The sequence below is a fragment of the Mus caroli genome, chromosome 2, assembly GCF_900094665.2.
Source record: "Mus caroli chromosome 2, CAROLI_EIJ_v1.1, whole genome shotgun sequence".
NCBI classification, from domain to species: Eukaryota; Metazoa; Chordata; class Mammalia; order Rodentia; family Muridae; genus Mus; species Mus caroli.
Window position 1 is genome coordinate 86,545,133 of NC_034571.1, and position 27,881 is coordinate 86,573,013.

The 27,881-nt window shown below is 48.5% G+C and overlaps 1 protein-coding gene across 1 annotated transcript in view; it reads right to left on the minus strand.

The window, feature by feature from the left end:
* Positions 1 to 16,413, minus strand: part of Cry2 (cryptochrome circadian regulator 2) — a 32,020-nt gene extending 15,607 nt beyond the window's left edge. Inside the window, exons 1-5 of the mRNA XM_021185424.2 lie at positions 16,125 to 16,413; positions 9,125 to 9,233; positions 6,781 to 6,923; positions 5,130 to 5,314; positions 4,409 to 4,497 (exon numbers count right to left, since the gene is read on the minus strand). Coding sequence (XP_021041083.2) covers positions 4,409 to 4,497; positions 5,130 to 5,314; positions 6,781 to 6,923; positions 9,125 to 9,233; positions 16,125 to 16,336 — 738 coding nt within the window. The 5' untranslated portion in view covers positions 16,337 to 16,413. The remainder of the gene's footprint in view (positions 1 to 4,408; positions 4,498 to 5,129; positions 5,315 to 6,780; positions 6,924 to 9,124; positions 9,234 to 16,124) is intronic.
* Between the last annotated feature and the right edge of the window lie 11,468 nt (positions 16,414 to 27,881).

The window sequence follows — 27,881 nt, forward strand, 5'->3', positions numbered from 1 at the left end:
CCCCCCCCCCGTCTGTCTCCAATCCACAGGTATCTCTGGACCACTCATGTGCTGCACCTGCTAGCTGCTATTCACTCCAGGTCAGTGGCTCTCAACTTGCGGAACAACCCTTTCACAGGGCTCACATATCAGATATCCTTCCTGACCATGATTCATGACAGTAGCAAAGTTACAGTTACAGAGTAGCAAGGAAAATAAATTTATGGTTGGGGGTCAGCACAACATGAGAACCTGTATAAAGGAGTCATAGCTTTAGGGAGGTTGAGAAGCACTGCTCTAGGTTCTCTGTAAGGTTTATCTCTTCTCCATCCCTCCAGTGTTCCAGCCCCGGGCTCTGTCCTTGCCCCAGGCCCATCTTTTGGCAGGCATTCTTGTGCACAGCTGCAGCCCAGCTGGATCCACCTAGATGCAGAACCTGCTCTGTTGCTTGAGCTCGCTCCTGTGCTGGACTCTTCACAGAGAAGGCAACTTTATCCACCTCACTGCCGTCACCTTCCCCCTTCACCATGTCCTCAATGCTCCACCTAACCATCTCTGATGTTCTTTCCATCCACTGCTGCTAAGACAAAATCTAGACTGGACTGTGAAGACAACCTCCTCCAGTGCACTGTCCACACTGGGAATGGAGTGTCTGGGCTGCCCAGAGGACTAAGAAGGGCACAGGACAGCTCACACCTCTCTGGCCTTTCTGGCCCCAGTTCCTCAACCCCGTGGCTGTCTTCAGCCTTGGCAGATGTGGTTCTCCCCCCTGCGCCTTAAGTGTCTCTCATCAGACACTGGGTACTTCTGCCAGCACATCTCCTTGTTCCCCTGACCCTTAACCCTGCGGTTTCAAGCTTTATAAAACACTTTATCTTCTTTTTCTCTGTGTGTACATGTGTGCAGGTGTGGAGGCGAGGGGAAAAACTGGCTGTCTTCCTCATTGTTTTCTTACTCTTTTCCTTGACCCAAACACTGCCAGAACTTGGAGCTCTTTGTGTGTTTTTGGGGGAGGGATAGGTTGTGGTTAGACTGCCTAAGCAACCTTTCCTGTAACGAGTTACAGGTGTGTGAGATCACAACTGGCCTTCTTTTTTCCTTTTTTGGCCAAAGCTGATTTCCCATCTACATGTGACTAGCTGTGTATGTGGGTGTCAGGATCTGAACTCAGTCCTCTTGCTTGTGAAACAAACATTTCTACCCATGAGCCATCTCTCCAGGCCCCAATTTTTTTTAAATCTTAAATGAAGATTTAAATGCAGACACAGAGACCCACACAAATGTGTAGCTTCACAAATTCTTCTAAAGGCAATATCCAGGTAAATTCTGGAAACAGGACCTTGCCAGTCACCCGGTCCATGCTCAGTCCTCACCAATCTCCTCCCACCCCATGGTGACGCCAGCCACAGCTTTTATAATTATTACATTTTTGAGATGTTTACATTTTTTTTCTGCTTTTGCAAAGTGTGTTTGGAGCAACTTTACTATTCCACAAATATTCTTGGATTTCTACATACCTGCTGTGTCCTCTACTACCCAAATGTGCATCCCTCAGCCCTAGAGCTTAGTCTTAGTCATTTAAAAAGTATTTATATCAAAGTTTCTTCTAGACACACACATACTCTCTGGCACCTCTTCCTTGCCCTTCTGATGTTGCTGTGGAAGGACACAGAGACTGCACTTGTCTGGTGCCTACACACTCATGTATAGTTTGACACATCCCTGTCTTGTGCATTACCTGTAAGTTGGCTGGACTGAACTTGGGTTTGATCCTTTATGAGTCTGTAGTAGGGAACATGAAACTTGCCTGTCTCGGATAGTGGCCATGGTCATTATACCTGTGTCATCCCTGAGTCAGCAAACAGGGCCCCTCCAATTCTACTATTCATTTTTTCATTTAATAGAGTACTAGAGCTGGAGAGATGGCTCAGTATTAAAAATGCTTGCTTGCTACTCTTTCATCAGACAGAACCTACATGGTACTTAAAGCTGTCTGTAGCTCCAGTTCTAGGGGATCTAACACTTTCTTCTGGATTCTGTGGGCTCCAGGTACACATGTGATGCATATACATATATGTTGGCAAAACAGACATATAGAATCTAGAGTGGGTTCCGGGACAGGTGGTAATAAACAGAGAAATCTTGTCTGGAGGAAAAAAAAAAAGGAATATCAATACAGGACTCCAGAGAGGTAAAGGGCATACAATCTGCCCCCCTTCCCTGCCCCTTTTGGTGTTTTAATGGGGCACCTTCTCTACTCTCAGTTCTAGTGGGCAAGACAGATCCATGCCTACTTTCTGACCCCAGGAGTGGCTCAGGATGTGAATGTAGTCATGGAAAACAGTCCATCCCTGGCCACGGTGACTAAGCCATGGAAGGGCACAGGACCCAAGCCAAGCCAATGAAAATATTTCTTTGGACTTTTACTGATGCTTTTGAAAAAGAGGCAAGCAAGCCCCTTCCTCTGGTGAGCTATACAGACAGAAGACAGGTAGGCTATGCCGACCACCTTCACCACTGCTAAGGGAAGCCCACTTGAGGATGGACTCATAGAGGACAGCAAAGCCAGGGGATGGAGGGTACCTGCTCCACCACTCTTGGGACACCTGGATGCTGCTTCACCCAAAGGCTACACCTTAGATTCCTGGTTACTTTGGTTTTAAAAACTCTCCCTTTCAAAGGGCAGCTAAAGTGCAACACTTGATTGATAATTAATCCTGATGCTCTCTGCTCCTGCAAGCCTGACCTGCGGCTTTCCTAACCCTTAGGCTCTCTAACTGAACACAATGTGCTTCTCCATGTCTGTCCTAACCATCAGTCTTTCTAGCTCCTACAACATCTTGATGCTATAAACTGCTGCTCCCTTCAGGTTGGAAGAACCAAAGAAGGTTAATTTCTTCAACCTCAAACCTCTGGTTTTCCCCAGTGAGTGGAGGATGGGGTGGCATTCAGGGATGTGTGGAGAATGAGCTCTTGGTTTGGTGGTTTGGGGGGCAGTCCTATACAAATACTGTTAAGATAACAAAAATGAGAACTGGTATAGCTCTGTCTCTCGTGAATCCTGCTCCTCCTATCACTGCCTTTGTCAGCTCCATCCCTGCTTCTGACCAAACATCTCTCTCCAAAGAGCTATGAATCACTGGGTATGGTGTTTTGTTTTTTCCTTTCATCTGGTGCTAAGATGGATTGATGGTTTTGAGCATGGCTGGAGAACAGTCTACCAACAAGCTATAACCCAGCCCTGTGCAGAGCACTTGATGGACACATGAAGCACTCCCTCATATAGCTCTTGATGGACACACACACACAAAGCTAGTCCCTCATAAAGTTCTTGATGTGGACACACAAAGCTAGTCCCTCATAGCTCTTGACTCTCAGCCTCATCTTTCATTGGAGGAACTTGTTTTATCTTCAGCTGAGAGAAATATCTAAATGGGAATATTAAGTTGCTGAGCTGAGGGTGGCTGAGGCTGTCACCATATCCTCCAATGCTGGCTGGCCACTCCTGAGGCTGGGAAAGCATTCTTCTTTAGCAGGCTGCCTTGGGCCCTTGATCCATTGCTAGTACCTAGCTGCTGGCAAAAGACCTTGTCACTTGAATGGGGACAGAAAAAGCGGTGCTTTTGAGGGACAGACTACAGAGAGACTGCAGGGTCAGGGGGTTTGGAAGCAGGAGTCCTCAAGTCCGTGGAACCTGCTCTCCTGCTCTGGTCATAGGGGGTAAGGACCACGGATGCTGTGGAACAGGGCCTCTGGGCCTTGGCCTCTCCCTCTTGCTGATTCCCACTGCACAGAAGGTAGGCCATTTGCTATCTGGATCTAAGCAAATGGGAAATGAAGTCAAAAGAGATGAGGAGGGGCCACCTGACACCCAATAACTGACCTGATGGGTTTTACCAACTCAACAGTGTTATTGCTTCTTTGGAGGCAGACAGTCTCACCCTGTAGCCCACTCTGGCCTGGAACTTAAAGCAATCCTTCCGCCTCAGCCCTCTTCAATGCTGGGATTATAGGCATTCATCAAGCCTGGTTGGCTGCCCTTTCCATAAGCAAAAGCTGTCCACAGAAGAAAGCCAGTCTGCTGCCAACTGTGTGGTCATGTGGAACTGCACCTCCCTACACTGCTAACCAATGGTGTGACCTCAGGCAGGTTACTCAACCTCTCTCAGCCCAGGTTGGTAATCTGTCAGATGGGGAGCCTAATAGCTGCCTGCTGGACAGACGCAGGGGGATAATGCAATCGGGCTCACAAGCCAGCGGCCAGCACAGGGTGGACTTTCCAACTGGGAGCTGCTGTTAATCTTGCCATCAGGAAGAGTTTTTAGTTTTCAACCCCTCAGACATGAGAGACTCTAAGGGACATGAACCCGACCCACATCCCTGTGGTCCTGACTGTAGTCAGTCCCATGGCTCAGAAACAGGGCCATACCTTCCGTTCCAAGTGCTTGTCCAGGCGGGCCAGAGCTTCTGTCTCTCCTCCTTGCCAAACAGCTGGGCCAAGTCCTTCCGTGGGGAATCCTACAAAAGGAACAGTAGGTAGTAGCACTGCAGGTCAGGTCACCCCAGAAACAGCTCAGTCAACACCTTTAGGGTGATTCACAGAGATAAAAACGATAATTTCCACGATTCAGACTGATCTGCTCTTTAAACGGAACCACAGACCTTGAACTTGGTGCTGTGAGAACTGAGAAAACCCTTAAAGTGCAGAAGGCTAGCTTTATTCAGATCAGAAGATGGTGTGGGCATGAGGAGGGAGGCAGGAAGGTGGGCTGGGTACCTAAAGCCTGGATTAGTTATCCTAGTGAGGAAGTCCACTGACCAGCACCAGACAGTGCCTCTACTGATGGAGAGAGGAACTACAGAAAGAGGCTTCAGCTATAACAGCAGCGGCCTGGCCGGGCACAGGTAGTTAACTGGTCATGATGGTGGGTAACAGCAACCTTTTCTGTTTTTCTTTTTTCTTTTCCCTTTTAAGACAAGGTCTCATGTAGTCCAGGCTGGCCTGTTTCTCCTGCCTCTGTCTCTCAGTTTCAGAGATTACAGGCATGTGCCACTAAGCCAGTATTTTCTAACTTTGACAAGGAAACAGAAAGGCCATGTCCCCCACAGGAAGCAGCGGGGGCCTGTGTGGTGTGCTGCAGGGCACTCACCCAGTTCCTCCAGGGAAGGCACGCCATAGGTGTCGTCATGGTTCTCTTGGATCTCAGCTCTGCAGCTCTCCATCTGCTGGCTGCTCACAGCCACCGCGGGCTTCTTGGGCAGCTCCATGCGGCTGATGAGGGCCTGAAAGCGCTTGTAGGTAAGGGGTGGTTTCTGCCCATTCAGTTCGATGATTCTGGGGAGCCCAAAGCACATCTGAGTCACTCCCGAGACTCTTTATTTTGGGGTCCCTGACCACCCCAAAAAGAGCGCAAGACACAAGAAGCTCTGAGGGTCGCTCTCCTCATCACCTCACGGTCTTGTCCCTGAGGAGAAAGGGGGGCACAGGGGAGGCTGTATCTCCATTTTACCGAGAGGGAAAATGAAGCCCAGAGAGCTGGAACAGGAGCCTCAGGTAATGGAGCAAGGCAGAGCCAGAGCTGGGACTCAATTCCAGGTTCCCTGGTGTCCACGTGGAGCCGCCTAGAGACAGAGACTGACCGTATCTCTCTAATCAGACAGAAAATCCCCATGGGCCTCTGGGCACCTATCTGACCACACCAAGGGCTTCTCTCTACCCCATTTCGAGGATATACAGTGAGGGACATAACATGCTCCTTTCTTGAAGGATCAATGTCCTGTTAGCCCTGGTCACTAGAGCAGAGATGTGAAGGCCAGCTAATGCTCCCTCAGTCAGAGTCTGGGGCTACAGTAAACAGCAACAGTATAAAGAGTGTTGCAGTGTGCCAAGTACTTCTCACAAGCAAGAAGGAAAGGCATGGGCACTGGAGAGGAGGGCTCCCTGCGTCTGTGAGGATAAATTGCGATGGTTTGTAGGCAGATTCCTAGGCTCTCGCTGGCCGAGAAGGAGCTTATGCAAGGCCTGCCTGTCCGGCTGAGTTCATTTCCCAGTTTGTTCTCCCTGTGCTGCCCTCATTAGCCCAGATAGGAGCTGGCTGCGGCCTCTGCAGTCCCTGCCCTCCCCTGGCACGTGGCAGGGGCGGGGCTCCACAGCAAGCCTCTCCTCCTGAGGGCCTGGCTCACGTGCACAGCTGTGTGACCCAGCCTCCTGGCAGCCAGCCCTGGGTTGGGAGGAGGGCAGGAGCAGTAGCAGCTACAGAGGGTGGCATCTCCAGTAGGGAAGGGGAGACAAAAGCACAGAGGCTGGCCCCTGGGGAAGGAGGCTCTGCTATGGTTGCCAGCACCCTGCAGGGGTCTCTAGAGCCCTCAAACACTATCAGAATGCATGGCCCGGAAACCCAGATAGGCCGAGCAGACCCGGGATCATCCTTGAGTGGAAACTAGGTCTGAGAGAACAGAGGCCTGCTGGGAGGAATCTGATGGGGTCTGCCAAGGTTAGGGTTCTGTAGTTTGGGAGCACAACAGAGGACGGGGGAGCATGAAGCTCAATGAGCCAATGACAGATCTATGAAGACTGTGTGGAGACAGAGCCTCCCTGCTTCCACAGCTTGGGTCTAACCAAGCCTCTTTTGTTATCCAAATCGGGTTAACCTCTTGGTGACTTCTTTAAGCCCCCAACTCTGGCCCATTATTGTCCAGTTCAGTTAGCCCTCTTGCTGAACTGGTCCAAGTTCCACTTAGGAGGAGCCCCAGTCCCCAGTCCTCACCATGGGCAACCTTACTGAGAGCCCCTTGTCTTACCTGTCTAGGTCATAGAGGGTGTGAGAGTTCTCAGTCACCACCTCCACACCAGCCTCCTTGGCCATCTTCATAATGGCTGCATCCCGTTCTTTCCCAAAGGGTTCAGAGTCATATTCAAAGGTCAAACGGGTCACCCCCCATTCCTGCATAGAGATAATCTGTTATGCTTGGTTCAAGAAGAGGGACCTGGGTATTCAGCTTCTCTCTGGGAGTGAGCAGGGCTAACCTTGAGCTGTGTTAGAATAGCTACAGAACAAAGAAAGGGCCTGGACAATAGTTTAAATCAGAAAGCAAAGAGCCGGAGCTCTGCAAGTGTGGAGTTGTCAGCCAGGACGGGGAGGCCAAGAGCACTGCGGTGGTGGAGTCAATAGAAAGGCCCAATGTTCACTGTGGCCTTGAAGTGGGGGAATGAGGCTATAAATACAATGTTCCCAGGGGAGCCCCCAGCCCACAGAGAGCCACTGACTCACAGTGGAAATGGGGGACACAGACACACACTCCAGCCTTCTCTGTAGCCTTTCCCAGGCCTCCTCAGACTACAAACTTGTGGCCTAGTTTTCCTGGCAGACTTGTGCTATGTAAGTGTCTTAATGGTTTCCACAGCAACACTCCCTAGGCCAGAAGCAAACAGAGCTAATGGCTCTCAGAGCTGGAGAAGGAGGAGCTATCCTGAGTCCAGAGAAAACAAACTGGAGGGGCTACAGGTTGTGAAAAGGGGATTTTTTTTTTCCTGAGCTTTCAGTCACTTTGGTCTCCTAGCAACGCCAGGAGAAAGCAGACCTGGTGAAAGCTATCTAGACAAGCCATAGAAAGCCCTATAGCATGTAACTAGCAAGAAGGAAGCAATCTAACCAGTCTGTGGTCACAGTCCCTTACAGCTTTACTGGTCACTATCCTAATTCAGGCCTGTCCAGGGGAGTGAGTTCTGAGCAGGGTGGATATCCAGCTCATCTAAGTCCCAGTGCACTACATATTTATTTATCCCTTACTATGCTGAGTGGTTTACAGAGGTGACGTCATTGCATACTCATATAAGCCTGTGAATAAGAAGATTCTCATTAAATGACAGCCCCCACTCTGTGAGGGTGATTCTCCTGTGCCTTGTCCTGTTTCTATGACAGCACTCGTCATAGGCAGTGAAGCTGCCCTGTTTTGCCATCACTGTGTGAAAGCAGAGTAGAAATCACGCTGGGTTGCACAAGCATCGCTATCGCCCTATCAGCCAGTATGGGGCCTGATGCTAGTGAAGACTCAATGAATACACGATGAGCGACTCAGTGAACAGCCAAGGTATCTATAGTTCTGAGCTACAGACCACGTGGCCTCTGAGCTCCTGGGAGAGAGGAGCAATGTGGAGGGACAGGAAAGACAAAATCTTTTCTATTACCATTGTTTTGGTTTTATTGTGCTGGGGATGGGACCAGGATCTCATGCATACTAGGCAAGTGTGCTACTGCTAAGCCACAGCCACAGAATAACAAATGCATGTACATGGTATGCCAAGGAAACACACAGCTCTATGTCAGAGAGCCCAAGATAACTTCCTTATCTGTAAACCTGGGACAGCAGAACCCACCCCTCGGGGCTGTTGGGGGTGAGTGTTAGCACATGGTAGCAGTTGGAACATGACTCAGTCAGCCCTAGGAGAATGCTAATGACTAGTGTTCATAGGTGTGTGCAGAATTATGGGGGGGGGATGCACACAATGAAGCTATTTTCTTAAATTTTTCATAGAGCACTTGGAGTGCTACTGAGGATGAAGGAGAATGGTCTAGAATGTTCTATCCATGAGAACTTTTGTCTCTGCTTGGGCCTTAAAACATGCATTTTAAAGAGGCATGAGAAAATGGGCTTGCCTCCAGTATGGCCCCAGAATGAAGATTTTATTCATTGCTTACCACAGGGAAACAGGGATGGCTCCCTCAAATGTCTGACTGACTTTTTTCCTAATAAGCAGAGCAAGACGAGGTGGGCAGCACCCCTTGTTAGACAGGAAACCCCACCCTCAAAGTCTTGGCAGGAACAAGCTCTAGTAAAACATACTGGCTTGAGCCAAGGAACCACGAGGAAGCCAGTAGCAGCAGGGTGGAAGGACTCACGCTCTGCGTGTCTGGGCTGAGCTGGGATATTTCCAGCACAACACTAATTTTACAGAATTTTTTTCCCTTCAGTTTCCACCCTGCTGGCAAATTTACCAGCTGTCTCTGTTTCTGACCTCCCTAGCAGCCATTTCCCTGGCCAGACAGGAACCAGTATTTCCATTTTGCCAGCCAGAACAGCATTTCACTCTGTGGGCAGGCAGATGCTAAGCTGCAGAGGCTCCCTCTCAGCCCTCCATACTCACCTTGAACAGCCTTGGGAACACATCAGCTGGCTGTCCCCGCACTACAAACAGACGGGAATTCAGCTTTCTTAAGCTTGTGTCCAGATCTTCCAGAGACTGCAGTAGAAACCTGCAGATTCCACAAAGACCTCATTATTAGCATGGGTATCTCTCTCTCTCTCTCTCTCTCTCTCTCTCTCTCTCTCTCTCTCTCTCTCACACACACACACACACACACACACTGTTTCTTAACAAAGCCACTGTTCATGCCAAACAAGTTGGTATGGTGTGCACAGGGCTGGAGGCTTTGCCTGAGCTCAGCCCGGGAGGGATGGGTTAACACACTCGCTAGCTGTGATGGGAGGCAGTGACTTAACCTCTTTACTTGCTTTCTCCTCCATGCCATGGAATTGATAGTAGAACCTTAGACTTGCTAAGATGTTACCTCATGAAATTGCTAAGAAATAAAATCAGAGAGTGCAAGGAAAACCCTAGGCACGGAACTCACATGATCACTGCGAGCTGCTCTTGGTGCTGTTTAAATGTCTGTTAAATACTAAAGCCACAACCACAGGCTGGGTGGCCTCTGAAGGTTTATTTGGTAGTTCAATTTCCATGCCTCTCGTGACCCACAGTCCCTTGAGCCTCAAGTATGGTATACTTGTTTATCTACTGATGTGTTCAAAATCCCAGTGACAAATGGGTACTGAGTAAAATATCATCCCTTGCCTTCCCTAGTCAACCACGGTCATCAGTTTGACGACGGATCTATTCTAATTGGTAAGTACTTTTATAATTTGACTCCCTCAACACAGTTTGAAGGAAACTGAACTATCCCTATCCCCATTTTGCAGACAAAGAAACTGACAAGAGAGGTTAGGGAATTTACCAAAGCAGACAGCTATTAGGTGACTGAGCTGGCATAGTGGCCCAGGCAGACCAGACTCTAAAAGCCTTGTTTGTTTTCAGTGGTCCATTCTAAACACTTCAGTCAAGGGCTGAGAGTCTCCCGAGCCTGGAACACAAGCCTCACCCAGACAGTCTATCCACAGGCCTATCTTCCTCCTCAGGACCCAAGCCTGAACAGGCCAAGCTTCTTATGTCAGGTTCCTCTACAGAACCTGCTGTCGATCCCTGAGCTACATTCCCTGACTACTGGAGGTTTACAGAAGCCTTGAGGGTGCCAATCAGAACCAGGCCCCGCCTGCTGCCTCTGACGTACATAAAATGACATAATCCCAAATCCAATGCTGTAGACCCACATTCCAGCAGAAGCCCAGCCCAGAGCAGCACTGAGCTAAAGAGCACGTAGGCGTACCCAAGGGGTTGAGACAGGAGGCTGACAGCCTAAAGGTTGCTTTGAGGGCTCCTTAAGTTCTCCTGCAGTGAAATTTCTGATTTAGAAAACCTGACACCCTTTGGATGTTAAGCCTGCTTAAATTTGGATTTGCAAGCCTGCTTAAATTGGTCTTGGGGGTGGGGGAAGCACCCTGCTGCTCATCCCTAATACACACACAAAATAAAAATAAAATAAAGGAGCCACCTGAAACACCTGAACCAGGAGCTCTGCTAGGCACAATGCCACACCTCAGGGCAGAGCTTCTTCCCATCAGAAGATGCTAATATGTCCCAGCCATACACTTTAAGGGTCTTTATCTTCACAACTCACCACACCTCAGAGAATGTCAATCTGCAGTTATTAAGGCTGAAATGCACAGGAAGTATAGATTCTAGAGTATGTTGCAATCTGTTTTCTAAACACCTTTATTTTTAGAACTCATTTCCTAAATGGAGAGCTTCCGGCAGCATCTCTCCAGCATAGATGAATACCCTTGTCTTCTCTGACAGGAAGCAGAAGGCAAAGTCTATAGCTAGCAACAAAACAATGCTGCAATTCACAATGGCAAGAGCGACATTTACTAAGCACTCCCTGAGTGTGGCTCTGTCCCACTTGTTTTGCATGTATTATTTAATTATCAGACAACCCTGTCCCTGGATGTCCCCATTTTATGGGTGAAGAAACTGACAGTCAAAGATTAAGTAACTTCTCCAACATAATATAGCTAGTAACTGGACAGAACTAGGAGCCCTGGGATACGACAGCTCAGCGTTCACTCTCGGCTACCAGGCTCCTGGGCCTCAGCGGTGAGTATACTCACTGCTCTGAGCTACACACACTTGAGGTGGGTGGTACTGCCTAGGGTTCAGCAATTAGAGCACCGGAGCTCAATTAAAGACTAACATCTTTTCTGCAAATCTTTGCTCCCCAAATTGTAGTGTGAGGAGCCCTAGCTCTGCATGACCAGGAACTTGCTAGAATGCACACACTCTTGGGCTCCATCCCAGACTAATACGATCAGAATTTTCCTGGGAATTCACTTGTTCATAAAAACTCAAGAAGTTCCACTGAGGCATGCATTTCAACTTGACCTCAATATTGGTACTCTGAACATTTTTGTTTCAACTTTGCTTCTACTGGGTTCTACCCCAACCCCTAAGAAACGTTTAACTAGTGGGGTGGTAGTGGCCCTTGCCTTTAATCCCAGCCCTTGGGAGGCAGAGGAAAGCAGATCTCTATGAGGCCAGCATGGTCTATAGAGTGAGTTCCAGGACAGACAAACTACCGTGAAACTATCTCATGCTCCAACCACTACCACAAAAGGGAAATGCTGAACTACTTCCACCACCCATGGTCCCCAGGATGGACCCAGAACAGCTTCCCAGGAGGCAATAGGAAGGAGACAGGGAGATCCCTGAGTAGTTTCCAGCCCCCAGGCAGCCACAGACAGGGAGGCCACTGCCAAGACTTCACCTTTTGTATGTGCTGCTCTGCAAAGCACCAAAGGAACTGGAGCTAGCTGCTCCCGGAGAGTGCCCACCAGACAGGCCTAGGCTGTCTTAACCAGGGAGAACTGGCCTTTCCCTCTGTGCTTCCTTCGAGCCTCCTCTGCCCCTGCCCACTTCTCTTTACTTAAGGAGGGGGGAATGCAAAGGAAAACAGGTGAGCATTGGAAGGGTTGGTGTTGGGGCTGATTGTCACCCTTGCTCCAAGGGGAGATCACAGGGCCACAATGCAGAGCACACCCTCTGAGGGAGCAGTCACAGACCCTAAGGGTGCGGTCAGAGCTCCACCTTTTGCATAGTCCTTGCACCAGAATTATATAAGTTCCCTGGAGCCAGGGGAGACAGAACTGGAGAAAACCAAGTTGGGGTTTCCAAAAATACAGGAGAAAACTGTCATCCAGCAACTCTAGGAGGCGATCCCTTCAAAACAAGTGAGTTGCATACTTCCACTCAGAGAGATCTTTTGGGGGGACAGAAGTGGCTGTGTTGAGAAACACTTGATTTATCTGTTAATGGCGTGGAGGGTAGGAGTGGGTGGGGAGGGTAGTGAAGTCTTCAGGTTCAGACGTCCTTGACCAAATTCTTGTGCTTCAAGCAAGCTTATCTAACCACAACAATATTATAAACTGGCAGACTGGCAACAGGATATTAATAGACAGAAATTCACTCCCAAGAAATTAAGAGTTTAAACCCCACCAAAAGGAATAATCTAATCCCACGTCTATAGCAGAGACTGGTTCCTAAGTCTCATTCAAATAGAAACATAGATTTTATTTTTTTCTTTTGCAGGGTGCTTAATTTTAAACAGCTCGATCAAAGTTTTCTACCCCTCTTGGGCAAATGGAAATGTGCTCTTGGCTTACAGAACAGTGGAGCCTCTTGCTAGAGTTACAGTGTGAACAGCTTAATAGCTCAAGGAACACAAATCTCTCTACTGGCAACTACTGACCCCACCTCCTCGTTGACCAAGTTCCCAGGCCACCCTCTTTGATGGTGCAGCTGCCCAGCTGCATTCAACTACTAGATGACAAGAGTCCCCATCCTGTATCATTGGCTAACTTCGGAGAGAAATGGCTAAGAGAGAAGACACTTCTACTAACTCCCTCTGTTCTAGAAGTTCCTAAAAAAAAAAAAAAAGATACAGCACAGAGCCAGAGACAAAACGATTTCAACAGAGTAGGAGGAGAATTCTGGCTGACATCTAAGCTGTGACAGAGAGAAGGAAATTAACACTGGATGGAGCCTGACCCATTTTTAAAATCTAGAAGCCATTCACAGCTGCCTTTTGTTTTGATCTTGCCTGCAGCCCCTCCTTTCCAGATACAGCAAATTTGGGGAAGGAAGGACAGAGGAAAATGGCGAAAGATGCTAGGAAAACATTCTTGGGAGCCACAGAGCTGGAAATGGTCCATAGACTTCCTATTATCACTAAGGCAATGGGTATGACAGCCTGCTTCTATGCCTACATGCACATGCACACGCACACTTGCTCACACACACACTCGCTCACACACACACAAACACACACACATACGCACACGCGCGCACACACACGCATGTGTGCACACACACACACACACACACACATGCATGCACACACACACATTTTTTCCTGGTTGCCTTTCTCTTTAACACTGTGGCTATTTTAATCGGATTCCATCTGCAGGGAGGCAGTCAGTGTAACAGAGGTGACAGAATCAGATCTCCCTCTGCTGCCAGATGGGCCCCACCCTTCTAGAGAGACATTTCAGAGTCGGTTGCTGAAGCAGTAGGGGGCAGGGCCTTATGCTGCAGCAGCACCATTCTCTTAGACTACTCCCAAGCTCAGAAGCAGTGCCGGAAGATTACACATACTGTAGTTATGCAGAAATGCAGCTGAGGGGGGCAGGTGGGGTGGGGTGGGTGGACTCCTCGCCTCCAACTCCTCGCCTCCAACCCTGTGCACCACATGGCATTCAGCCCTGCACTCAAACCACTGGGGGCAAGGACAACAGCGAGGCTGCTGGAGTGTGCCTGATGCCAGGCTCAGGAGCAGCTACTATATTCGATCTGTTTTTTGTTATTTCACCTTGTCCTCCTAAATGCCAAAGCTAATTAGACTTCTGGTCAATGCACTGAAGCAACACACTCCCTGGGTTGCCTGGCTTGCTATAGTTCCTTAGTGCAGCACTTCTGCACTGCTTGGCTGCAGTGGCCAAAAAAACAAGGCAGCCTAGGGTAGGGCAGTGTAACTGAATCAGAGAAGCAGAAATGGGGGAGGGGAGCCCAGGAAGCTTTCAAGGGTCCTAAGTGATTCCAACGTGAGGCAAATATTAAAAGCACATCTGTAGTTTGTGTCTCCCACCTCCACCCCCACCCCATTCTGCTCACGGCATTTAGGCCTCCTCCATTTATGCTTGTCTTTCTCTACTCAGATGCAGGTCTCTGGAGGCTGTGGGAGCACTCCGAGGCCCGATGGTTCACTGCCATGCTCGGCAGCAGCCTACCAGCTACAACCCCTGAAATCCCATTCTCAGTATCTGCACTCCCACAGGACTTGAGATGTTGCCCAAGCATCTGAGCTGCCTCGGTTCTTTTCTGCTTCATTCTCTCGAAAGTGCCACTACAAAAGGGTGACCCACAAAAACAAAAACCAAAAAACCATAAAATCAAGTATACTGGAGTTCAATCTACTTTGTGAAGGGGGGGGGAAGGCTCTTTTATCTCCACTACCACAAAGGAATAGGCAGTCATAGATAGCGCTCCCCCCAAATCCCAGTAAAAAACGAAACATCTTCATGACAACATAACAAATAAGAGTCAGATTCTATTGACTCTGTCCACACTGGCGCACTGCCAAAAGGAAGGGGAGGGCAAAGTCTGAGGCCTGGTTTAATGTCCACAGCAGAGATGGTCATTTGCCGGTGTTTGTCAAACCCAACCTCCTATCTATGGAAACTGGAGCGAGACAGACTAATAGCCCAGTCTGAAAACTGTGTGGGCTGGCTCTCCACAGGACTATCTTTAGTTGCTCCCTCTGTGTAAATGGGGCAGGAAGGGGCATTTAATAGGCGTGCTACTAGGAACACTTGCTCTCCTAGCAGGGCAAACCCCTCTTGGAGAGGAAAGAGTGGACGCTGAGAGCCACAGTCTCCTGGGAACTACCTCGCTCATCTGTGCAACAAGGCCATAAGCAAACACCTCTCATAACAATGCAAACAAACCAAGCTACTGCAGGGAGGCCTTTAGACAGTGATAGGAACATGGTGTATCAGAACGTCTTGTTTCTGAATACTGGTTACAGAGAAAATACACCAGGCACCTATTTATTATGTCACAGCATGCTGGGAAAGGTTTCAGCCTCCTGGGAGTTATCACCGAATCTTCTTATTGTGTTCTTGTTTTTCCACATCAGCTCCTAAAAGTCTCATCTGTAATGGCCCAGCTCTCCTAAAAACCACTTCATGACAACAGGCGGAAGGGCTGACGGGTGATGCAACCCTCTTTGAATATCTTTCTAGCAACGTTATAACTACACAGGGATCCTCTCAGATGGGTTAGGGGACCTCCTGAGAGATTGCTCATTGGGTAAAGGCACCCGGCTTTCCACCCTGGAACCTTATGGTGAGTGAGAACCTGCAAGTCGTCCTTTTAACTCTATACACTGCCATGCCATGCATGTCCTTTCCCAATCAATGTTAAAAAAAAAAATAATGCGTCAAGAACACAAAAGTGCCATTACCCGATGATGCCCTTGGGGTCTTTTTAAAACCGGCTAATGCTAAGCTAGGTTCCCTGATCACCACCACGTCTGTCTGTGAAGAGAGGCTACGCCGGATGGGAAAAGGGGCGTGGGGGAGAGTCAAACAAATCCGAGGCTTAGGAAAGCCCTTGGGGGGGGGTTGTCAGCGAGGGGCTACTTCTCTTGAAGAAGGCTTTTCTCCGCTCCCACAGCACACCCCTAAAAGCCCAGTCCCCATTCTTCCAGGGACTGGCTACAGATCCTCCCTCATGTTGACTTCGCGTTTCTGACGAGAGTCTCGTCAGCATAGAGGGACCTCTGTCCCCCAGGCCTCCCCGGAGTTCAGAGCGGGCCACACTGGGCAAAAACGCTGTGTCAGAGTGGCCGCAGGCTGGAGTTCCTGGGCCCAGGGGAGTCCGCTTAGTGTTGCCACCCCGCAGCATAGGGTCCCCTCACCTCCATCGGTTGATGCCCACAGACGAGGAGGCCGCGAACCACGGGTCGAGGATGTAGACGCAGCGCACACAGCGCGCCCCGCGCACGGCAGCTAGCAGCGCGGGGTTGTCGTGGAGTCGTAGTCCTTTGCGGAACCAGTGCACCGAGGACGCGCCGTCCGCGCCCATCGATTGCGCCGGGACCATCGCTGCCACCACAGCAGCCGCCGCCATCGCCGCCTGGACTGGGTCTCCGGCTGCCGCTCCGCCCCGACCGCACCGTCGGTCCCGCCCAGCGCCCGCCCAGCGACCTATGATGCAGCCTCTTCCTGGCATGGCTCCGCCCCAAGGAGTCCGAATCGTCTCTGTGATTGGGTGAGACCCGGTGGGCCCCTCCCTCTGTTCCATTGGTCAGCAGCGTCGGCGCAGGCTCCGCCCCCTCACGTTCCCACCATGTGTGGTCCCGCTTGGTAGCCACCAGCTGGTGACGCAGGACCGCGCTTCGTCCGCCCCGCGTGGGCTGAGTCTGGAGGGACCTCGGATCTCCTACGCATTTCGCGTCCCCGGGAAAGACGGGGGTTGCGGTGACTCCGGCCGGTGGCTGACAGACCTGTTACCGGGCCCTTTCTTGCAGTTCATTGTACTGTTCAAATGTGAGGCTGAACGGTGATTGCCTTACACAAACTGTCCTATTTTCTATTCTCATCTCATCCTGGTTACGTTCATTTCATAAACACGAATAAAACAGATGCTTGTTAGTCTTACTCTGCAGATGAAGAAAGCTTAGGGCTCCCCAGTTTGAATGACTTGCGCAATACCATGAATCCAGTAAGATTCCACTCAGAATCTTCCGATTTCAAAGCTTCTGCTTTTAATCCGTCTCCTCGCAGAGAATCTTGGTATTTGCATACAGAAAGGCATAAGGATAAAGGAGACGTCCTTTTATGCGGCAGGAGTGGGTTTGGGAGAAAGGACAAAGGTTTCAGAGGATGTGGGTTGAGGCAGTAATTATGCCCTCAAATGAATTCATTTCTTTTACGTTCTGTTTAGTAGACACAGTGCAGTTATTTTGCACAAAACTCTGAACTGGATTCTATGTGGGAATCAGAGCTGTGCGGGGCAATATTCTCCTGTGTCTCCTTTGGGAATCCTTTGATTCTTTGGGGATTCTGGCACAGAGTTTGCTGATTGAACAAGTGCAGCAACCGTTGCACTTGGGCTAAGATGGGCTAGTTGGGATGGAGGGCTGGAGCTATCCAGCAGAGAACTGTTCCGATCCTTGTGTTGATCCTATGCGTAGACAGCTTCCCCGTCTTGGGAATGAGCAATGAAAGAATCTAGAATTTAGTCAGCAAGTTAATGGCATTAATTGGCACCACTCTCTGACTACATCGTCATTATGATCCTCTCATTTCCAGGGCTTTGGACATGCTGTTCTCTCACATACATCACATGCCCCAGTCCACACCCTTGTGCCTCCTGTTTTCCCTGTGACAGCTGTTATTTTCTAGTTTCCTGGGCCCAACCTGCACAGGGGCTCACCTCATTTGGTGTCTTCCGCCGCCCTCCGGTTTTAGCACATAGTACTGGAATTGTTTAGCTATCGCATGTCAGCTCCATCAGACTATAATTTAGCTCAGTACTTGGCACCAAAGGGTCGTGCGAATCAAACATAAGAGGCTTGCATTGGCCAGAGCCTTAAAGTCATCCAAGCCTCTGCCCGACTCTCTCCTTTGAATCTCTTCTGCTAGTACTTGATGAGTGAACTGATATTCCCTATGCTTTTCTTGAAACATTTGGGCTTTTTTCATTATTTTTAATCTCATGTTTAGCTGTGTGTCTGTGCATGAGTGTGTGCTCATGACGGCAAGTGTCTAGTGGACTCCAGAATAGAGTGTTTCTGGGGGTTGGGGTTACAAGGCTGTTACCAGCCTCCTGGTGTGGGTGCTGAGAAGTACCTCCAAGTCAGGTTCTCTACAAGGAAGGTACACACTGTTAACCTCTGAACCATCTCTCTAGCGCCCCCTTTCTTTTCTTTTTTTCTTTTTTCTTTCTTTCTTTTCTTTTTTTCTTTCTTTCTTTTTTTTTTTTTTTTGGTTTTTCGAGACAGGGTTTCTCTGTGTAGCCCTGGCTGTCCTGGAACTCACTTTGTAGACCAGGCTGGCCTCGAACTCAGAAATCCACCTGCCTCTGCCTCCCAAGTGCTGGGATTAAAGGCGTCCGCCACCACGCCCGGCTTACCCCCTTTCTTTTCTTTTGAGGTATTGTATGCTTCTCTCTTTTTTTTTCTATCTCCCTGGGTCCCCTACAAGGAAGAGAACAGGGAGAGTAAGGGGTGGTCCATTCACAAATGGCCATTCGGAGAATAAATTCTTCTCTTCTTCTCTAAACTATGCTATAGACATAATGCTATGTCTATAAACTGTATGCTCTCTGCAGCCAGGGGCTGCTCTATCTTGTTTATGAAGAGGCTGAACTCAAATTCTGCTTGCTTCTGTGTGACCCTAGACAATCTGGTTGACTTGTTGTTATTGTTTATTTTTATTATTTTATTTATGTGTATGTCTGTTCATGGATGCCATCTGCATCAGTGTGGCTAGAAGAGAGCATTGGATCCCCTGGAGTCTACACGAGGTTCTGAGCCACCTGACGTGGATGCTGGGCTCTTCCTCTGGAAGATCAGAGTCTTAATTACTCTTCTATTGCCATGGTAAACCACCCTGACCAAAGGAACTTATAAAGTATTTAATTAGGGGGTTCATGGTTCCAGAGAGTTAGAGTCCCTGGCCATCACGATGAAGGAAATGGAAGCAGGCAGGCAGGCACAGCTCTGGAATAGTTGTGAGAACTTACATTTGATCCACAAGTAGGAGGCAGAGAAGGCTAACTAACAATGGCTTTAGCTTCTGAAATATTAAAGCCCAACCCCAGTGAAACACCTCTTCCAACAGGGCCACACCTCCTAATCCTTCCCAGACAGTTCCACCAACTGTGGATCAAGCATTCAAGTAGTTGAGCTTATGGGGGCCATTCTCATTCAAATCAACACAAACAAGTAGTTCACAGAGCCATCTCTCCAGGCCCCCTCACTTTTTGTGGGTTTTTTTGTTGTTTGTTTGTTTGTTTTTCGAGACAGGGTTTCTCTGTATAGCTCTGGCTGTCCTGGAACTCACTTTGTAGACCAGGCTGGCCTCGAACTCAGAAATCCACCTGTCTCTGCCTCCTGAGTGCTGGGAGCCAACACGCCCGGCAGCCTCCTCCCCTCCACCCCCCACCACTTTCTTAGTAGATACAGCAAGGTGACACATAGTTCCTCGGGCACAGTGAGCAGGTGCTATTCTGGAAAGCAGGATCTGCATCCAATTTTTCCTTTTTTGCAATTTCCAGGCTTTTTCTTACATATGACCTGTATTCCATAACTGACCCAGAGAATGAGACTTTTAATCATTAAAAAAAACCCTCAATATTACAGCAATAATGAAAAACAAAGATAAGCCTAACAACTCAGCCATTTCTCATGGACACTATCCATAAACATCTGAGCCAGAGGGAGGGACAGTGTGGCCTCTACTGCTTGTGAACTGGTTCCATCTTGCTGTGTCATCGTCTTTGTTTTGTGTGGCTTGCGTACTCAAGTTGATAAGGATGATTCATTCCACAGAATGGATGTCCAGTGCTTGGGTAAATTATCTGGGCAACATTCAAGGGTCAGAACACCAGTTTTGACTCCTGAAAGGACATCAGAGGGCTTTGTAATTTTGTGCCTTAAAATGAGTACGATGGAGATACCAGAGTGAGGGCACACAAACCTGCACATGACTAAAGAAGCAGAAATTTGAATTCTATTTTGGTCACCTCGGAGCTCCCCACCTCCCTCTTTAAAAGAGTCACAAATGGCTGCTTCAGCTCCCACTAAAGGCAGAAGGAAGGAGAGGAGGACCCAAGAGGCAACCTGGTACTTCAAGGATGTAATGGGTCACCCAGAAAGTGAATGCTGTCTTCCCTGACGACCTTTAAGACAAATCAGCCCTGTTTTGTTTGTTTCCTTCGGTCAAAGTCCTCTGTAGAGACCATATGTGAAAACTTTCTGCTTTGGACCTGCCCTTCCTGTAAATATCTGATGATTGGTGGAAAGGTGACGACACAGAGGGCGGGACAAGCGTGGCGATTTTAAGGTGCTCACGCCCTCTAGTGGTGGAACCTGGAAAGCACGAATCCATCTGGATTCCAGTCTTGGTGCAGCTTCCAAGAATACACCCCCAAAATATATTGGTCCTTTCAACTATTCAGTTTGAGGAGTCGCTAAGCTTTCTCTTAGTTCAGTTTGCAGCTCCACAATTAACTAATAAATGACGTATTTACTCAGACAAGCTTCTTCAATTCTCTACGCTTACCTTCATTCGAAAAATAGCCTAAGCAGATGTAGTGTCAAACACCTTTAAGCCAGCTAGCTGCCTGGATGCAGAGGCAAGCGGATCTCTGAGTTCGAGGCCAGCCTAGTCTAGAGCGACTTCCAGGACAGCCAGGGCTACACAAAGAAACCCTGTCTCAAAAAAGAAAACAACAACAAAAAGAGAAGAAAGAAAAACAGCGACGAGGAGAACGACAGGCACTGTCTAGGATGAGAGGAAGGTAACTAGACAAAAGGCTCCTGATTGAGAATCCAGAAGCAGATAAGAATGAGTGGATGGCTGCTGAGAGGTGGCTCAGGCTGCTCTTGCAGGGAGCTTGGGTTTAGTCCCAACACCCACATGGTGGCTCACAGCCTTTGTAGCTCTAGTTCCAGGGAATCTATGCTCTTTTCTGGCCTTTGCAGGCACCAGGCACACACACACACACACACACACACACACCACTCAGACACATAAAATAAAAAAATAAAAATGTGAACATTACATTTATGACATGATATCTTTGTGCAATGTGGGAAAATGGCTTTTGTTATAATGCTAATGGGTCAACCCAGTGCCCTAGTGTAAAAACCAAAAGGAGACACTTGGCTGTATCTCCCAACACTTACACAAGCTAACTCCAAACTAAACTAAAACAGTAGAGAAGAATTTCTTCACTTTTTGGGGGATACAGATAATAATTTCTTGAACAAGACATGAAAAGCATCCATTCAGGGACAAATTAATAAGGTGGAGTTTTAAATGACATTAAGTTCAAGAGCATCTGCTTATTGAAAATGATAAGAAAGTTGGAGAACAAACAACAGAGCAGAGGGAGATATGGTGACCCCAAGAACACAGAGGAGCGCAAGCTTAAAGCTGGGAGGCTAACCCAGGCTACACTGCAAGAATCTGTGCAGGAAACAAAAACTCAAAAAGAAAGAAAGGTCATATCCAGAATACTGAAAGAATTCTTACACAGGGAAAGAGGCCCATAGGTAACCCTGATGAACTCCCATCCAGAGGCTTCAACGAGCCCTCTCCACACAGGCAAGCACAGAGCGTGGGTGAAATGGAACAGCAGGGTCCGTCCTTGGCCCACCGATGGATGGTGCTTTCCCCCTCCTCTGCTAGTCTGCTTCTCTGAGGCACTGGACCTTCTGACCTTGCTTTCTGCATGCTGGTCACCTTGTGTGTCTGCCACTGTAATTCATTTGCTTTTTTTCTCTCTTTTTTCCTAATTGTTGATTTGTAAGGTTTTGAGACAGTTACATATAGCCTAGACTAATCTTGGTTTTTTGTTGTTTTGTTTTGTTGGTTTTCCAAGACAGGGTTTCTCTGTGTAGCTCTGGCTGTCCTGGAACTCACTTTGTAGACCAGGCTGGCCTTGAACTCAGAAATCCGCCTGCCTCTGCCTCCCGAGTGCTGGGATTAAAGGTGTGCACCACCACCGCCCAGCCTAATCTTGTTTTTTAAAAAACACTTATTATTTTTATGTGTATGTGTGTGCACCTGTGTAAGTCTCTACATACCACATGCATGCTCCACATTCTGGAGCCCACAGAAGCCTGAAGAAGGTGTCAGATCCCTTGGAACTGGACTTACAGGCAGTTGTGGGCTGCCATGTGGGTGTCGGGAACTGAGCCTAGGTCCTCTGCAAGACCAAGGCAATTTCTCCAGCTTCTGATCCTCCTGCCTCCACTTCCCAAATGCTGGAATTACAGGTGTGCAGCATGCATCTGGTTTTTATGTAATGGTGGGAGTAAAATCCAGGGCTTTGTGCATGACAGGCAAGTACTCTACCAATGAAGCTATGTCCCAGGCCCTTCCCTTTGTGGTGTGTGTGTGTGTGTGTGTGTGTGTGTGTGTGTGTGTGTGTGTGTGTGAGAGAGAGAGAGAGAGAGAGAGAGAGAGAGAGAGTTATTCTGCTATTATAAAATATGTACAACACAAATTAACGTTTCAGCCATATTACATCGTCCCCCATAGAAACCCTGTACCTATCAGTGTACCGCCATTCCTTCCTGCTCAACACCTTAGTTACCTCTGTTCTGTTGCTAGCTCATGAAAACCAGTCCTCCTCACATTTATGGAGGCATGCAACATCTGTCCTTCTGTGTCTGAGTTTTCCCCCTTTGTGTGTTTCCAAGTCTCAGCTATCGCAGGGCTTTGGGGTTAGGCTTAGGTTTCAATAATAAAGACATGGAGATGTCTGTATTGTATAAGGCTGCTGGCCTTTTCCCTTCGGCAGTCTTTCAGCGAGCCTCTAACTTAGCCCTGCTTCTCTGCCACTGCAACCTGATGCTTGGCTCTCACTGCTGTCTTTCCTGCTCTGTCCCATCCTGCCTCTGTCCAGCTCTGCCCCTCCTTCTCTCCTTCCAGCCTCAGCGGCCAGCACTTTATTGCTCAAAGAAGCACACTTCTTTCTCACACAAGAGAGCTTTTAACATAGCGGGAGAGACTCCTCCCCCAGGACAGTTTGCCTTTCTTTTTGGGCAGGTGAGGGCCCAACCAACAATTACCCATCCTGCCAGCCTGGCACCGCTGGCCCAGCAATTAACATGTGAGAACACAGGGACATACTTTATGACATGTGTGGGGTGGCTTATTTCAACACCTCCCCTTTTAGTCCAAGAAATGGCTTTGTCTCTAACATCAGTGAACTATATACAATAAGAACAAATATGAGAACTATCAGTGTAAGGCAATGTCCAGTCCATTTGCCCTATCTTGGTGAGTCCAAAGTTCTGTAGAGGGTTTGCATCATGTGAGCACAATGAAAAGTCTTTTTAAGTCTATATTTAGAAGACAACCAAAGGGAATTTAAGATCGTGAGCTTGTGACTACGATAATATTATCAGAACTCCATTGATCAATGTTAAAGCTCTGAACTTTTGAAGTCTATCACTAGTCTAAGCTTCAAAGCCATCAGAAACCTGAGAAGGTCAAATCACACCTGTGTAAATACACATGCAGAGAGAGCAGCTTCCAGATCTAATAAAAATGACAGGGACTTACTGGCTACCCAGCCAGTCTCCCAAGGTTCCTATGTGTCTGCGGGGCATCCATCTTTGGCTGCCAGGCCCAGAAGACCTGACAGACTTTCCTGTGGAGCAGGACCTTAAGGGGACCGTCCTATTTTGTCGACTTCCCTATGTCCTGCCTGTCTACAGTGCTGTCAGCAGTCGAGGTAAAGGGCAGTTTACAGCCTAGTCTAAAATATTTGAAACTCGCTGCTTTCTTAGTCTAAAGGAAATAAAAGAATCCACCCTTCTTCTCCCTTTCCCCTCTCCCCCACCTGTTTTATCCGCTGACACTAGTTAGGAGAGAAAGAAGGATAGAGGGGAGAGAAAAAGAGATCCCTGAATCCAACCTCCTTTCCTTTGTTTCTTCCCTGTCCATGACCATCAACAAACCACAACCAATCTCCTTCATTGACAACAACTATCCATAACCCAGCAAACAGCCGCCCACCACACCCCTTGGGAATGAGGGTGTTGTGTTCTTTAGATTGCCTCCTGTTGTCTGGAGGGTGATGACATCTTTGGGGACCATAAGAAAATTGGGATGCTGGCCAAGTCCTGGGATTTGAACTGTATTCCTCTGGAAGAGCAGTCAGTGCTCTTAACCACCGATTCCTTCCCCAGGGCAGCTTGCCTTTGTTTTTTGGGCAGGCAAGGCCCCAACATACATTTACCCATCCTGCCAGCCTGGTGCCACCAGCCCAGCAATTAACATGTGAGATCTCAGGGACATACCTTACAACATGTGTGGGGTGTTTTACCCCAACACTCAGCCGTGTGTTTTCGTCTGTAGATAGATAGATGTAGCCACGCGTCACAGAAAGAGGGATGGGGCAGTAGCAGACCTCACAGAGTACAGCAATCATCCCAGAAGGATAATAATGGGAGTTCTAGAAAAGATCGGGGCCCCATTAATGGAGTTGAATAGCTCCTGCCAGCCAGTGGTGCTATGGCCTGTGTCACATGGAAACACAGGCTTCTGTGGCACTTCTGGTGTAAGCAAACCACCGTCCCACAGTCACAAAAGTATAGGACATGACACGGGATGATGATGAGGGACCATGGCGGTCTCTGTGTCTTCCATACTGTGCTTTGTGCAATGGTTTGGGGCAGACTCACCCTCCATACAGAAGGGCTCTTGGCCTCACACACCTGGTGTATCAGGAGGCCTTGATGAGGGAGTAACGCCAGCTTTCTGTAGGTGATGTGATCACCCAATGGGGCCCTGTTCTTTTCTGGAACAGACTCCTGTCATGAAGTACTGCATGACTGTGGTCTGTTGTGTGCGTGCTGCGTGTTCTGTTTCTCCAGTCATGTGCTGACAGGCACAGCGCTGTGTCCAGTTTGGGATGCTGTGCATAGCGCCGCTGTCAATATGAGCACCTTCTTTCCATTGAGACACAGCATCTATGTCAAAAAATGCTCCCATTTAAATGTACAAGTCAAAGCTTTTATTGTAGCCAGGGCTGTGCAGCCGCCTCCAGCATCTAATTTTAGAGCACCTCCTGTCTCCTCCCACCTCAGAGGGAGTGAGTGACAGTCGGAGGCAGCCACCGTCTATTTCCTGTCTCTAGAGGTTTGCCAATTCTAGGCATTTCCATAAACACAATCATACGGCCGTGTCTGTGCTCTTTCATAGCTGTCTTTGGTTTTTTTGTTCTTTGTTTTTTGTTTTTTTGTTCTTTGTTTTTTGTGTTTTTGTTTTTGTTTTTGTTTTTGGTTTTTGGTTTTTCAAGACAGGGTTTCTCTGTGTAGTCCTGGCTGTCCTGGAACTCACTCTGTAGACCAGGCTGGCTTCGAACTCAGAAATCTGCCTGCCTCTACCTCCCAAGTGCTGGGATTAAAGGCGTGCACCACCACTGCCCAGCTCATTCTTTGTTTTGAGACAGGGTCTCATGCAGCCTGAACTGGCTTTAAGCTTGCTATGTAGCTCAGGATAACCTTGAAATTCTGGTCCCTCTGCCTCTGCTTTCTGAGGGTGACAGATACAGATGTGCACCACAACAGCATCTTATGCAATGCTGGGGATCAAACCCAGGGCTTCATACATGTTAGGCAAGCTTTTTATCAACTGAGCCATGTACCCAGCCCCCTACCTTTATTTAGCATAATATTTGAAGGCTGATCTATTGACACATGTTCATCTCATGGCTAACTGGCTTAGTGTGGGAACAAGGGTTTCCCAAGGCTCTTGGCAAACTCTGGCAGGCTAGAGAATGTTGATGGCATGTCTGGTTGCATTCTTCAAAATAACTTATTAGGAGCCTTCCATACACCAGACACTTACCCAGCAGTAAGTGGTGAGTCGCACTGGGTATGATGACTTACACTTGAGTCTCAGCAGTCAGGAGATGAACTCGGGAGGGTCAAGGTCATGCTCAGCTACATAGGAAACTGGAGGCCAGCCTCAGATCCATGAGACCCTGTTCCAAAAAACAAAACACCAGAGGTCCCAGCAACTGTACAAGGCCTGGGTGGCAGGATCGAGGTGTGACACCAGGCAGTCTGGCTCCAGAGGTCAAGAAACAGAGAGAAAGGAGGTTTTCTCTGAGAGTGTGCTGCCCATCAGTGTGCCCAGTGCCCCCTTTTAGTCTTTGCTTTGTTTGAATAGACCTGGCTCTGGCTTCTGTCTTCCCTGGATTCACTGCTCAACCCTGAGCAAGTGCAGGGGAGTAGAATCTGCCTCCCTTCACCGGCTATGGCAGGGAGGCCCTTCAGTCAGACCCCTGTGGGCATCTGCCTCTGCATGGCAGCACCTGGGACAGACTCCACCCACTTCTGTGGACCTTTCTGTTGCCTACCAAAGAAAACTCTTCTCCCATTTAAGGCCAGCACAGCCTGCCTATTGTCCCTGTCCCTGCCTCCTCTTCTTTTGTGGTTTTATTGAGTTATAATTGGTAAATAAAAATTTTATAGGTTGAAGGCATGTAATGTAATATTCTAAAGTCTGAATATGGTAGGATTTATTTGATCGTTGTAATCCAACTAATTAACCATAGATCACCTCAGATATATTTCCTTTTTATTAGTGGGAAGGACATGTAAGATTTACTCTTAGCAAATTACAAGTATATAATGTCATATTATTTAATTATAATCATGATCTCAGAGTCTTTCTAACCAAATTCCCTCCCTAAGTCTGTTTATCTGTATTTGACAGTTTGAGCTGAGATCAGAAAGGACAGTAGGTACTAACTAGATAAAGAAAGGAGAAACACTTCTCACAGAGGGAGCAGTGTGGAGAAGGCTCTGAGGTGGGTGGGGGCACAGAGGATGGATGCAGAAGACTAGAGTGCTTAGTGAGATAGTCAGCAATCAGGTGTCCGGGTTCCTCCTGCCCCATGCTCATCCTGACAGATCATTTCTCTGCCAGTGGAATGAGCCAATTCAGGCCAGATTACAATATATTAAATGTAGGTTTATTGGGAAGCTGCTTTGAGCCAGTTCACGGGCCCTAAGGACCTAGGCCAGGGAAGTTGCCATGGTGGTGAGGAGGGGTACAGAGAGAGAAGGAGGAGAGAGGAGAAAGGGGAGAGGGAGAGGGAAGAAAAGAGAAGAGAGAAGAGAAGAGAGGAGAGGAGAGGAGAGGAGAGGAGAGGAGAGGAGAGAGACCAAAATGCCTGGATTATATAGGGAAAAGGCTCTGGGGGAAAGACAACCAGCCTCTGAAGTGCAAAGTTCACAGTTGGAGCAGGGAATGCTGGGAAGGGACTGAGGGATGCTGGGAGAACCTGGGGGTCAGGTCTGCTTTGGTATGTAAGATATGCACTTCAGTCCCCTGTCCTGGGGTCTGAAGCCAAGCACACCCATTTTCAGGTGGAGCTGCCTCCTTCACAGCAGCAAAATGACCAACCCAACCCTTCCTTCTACAAAACAGAGGAGCATCGTAGGGATGCCTCTCCGCCATGATAACTCCCCTCAGCTCACAGTGACCAGAGCTGCACGCTTGCCGCTACCCAGACCAAAATGCAGGGAATCCTGTGAGAAACAGATCAACCACAATTCACCTCTGGGGCTGGGCCTAGCTGTTGGGAGACTGGAGACATGACAGGTACTCTCTCAGAAGGAAGAGGGAATTGTGGGTAGACTACAGTACTGCTACCAACTGACTGCCTTTCCTACCTAGTAACATGATTATGAGGCACAAGGGGTTTGGGGAGCCAATTCACCCTCTCTGAACAAATCTCGAGGCCCCATTGCAAGCCAGCCTTGTGGTAGTTCCCAGTTCACACAGGAGCAGCAACAACCCAGAACCCATCTCTCAGACTCCCTGTCAAATAGCTAGAAGACAGTTAAGAAGGCTGTGGAACACTGCCACCCTACACACACACACACACACACACACACACACACACACACACACAC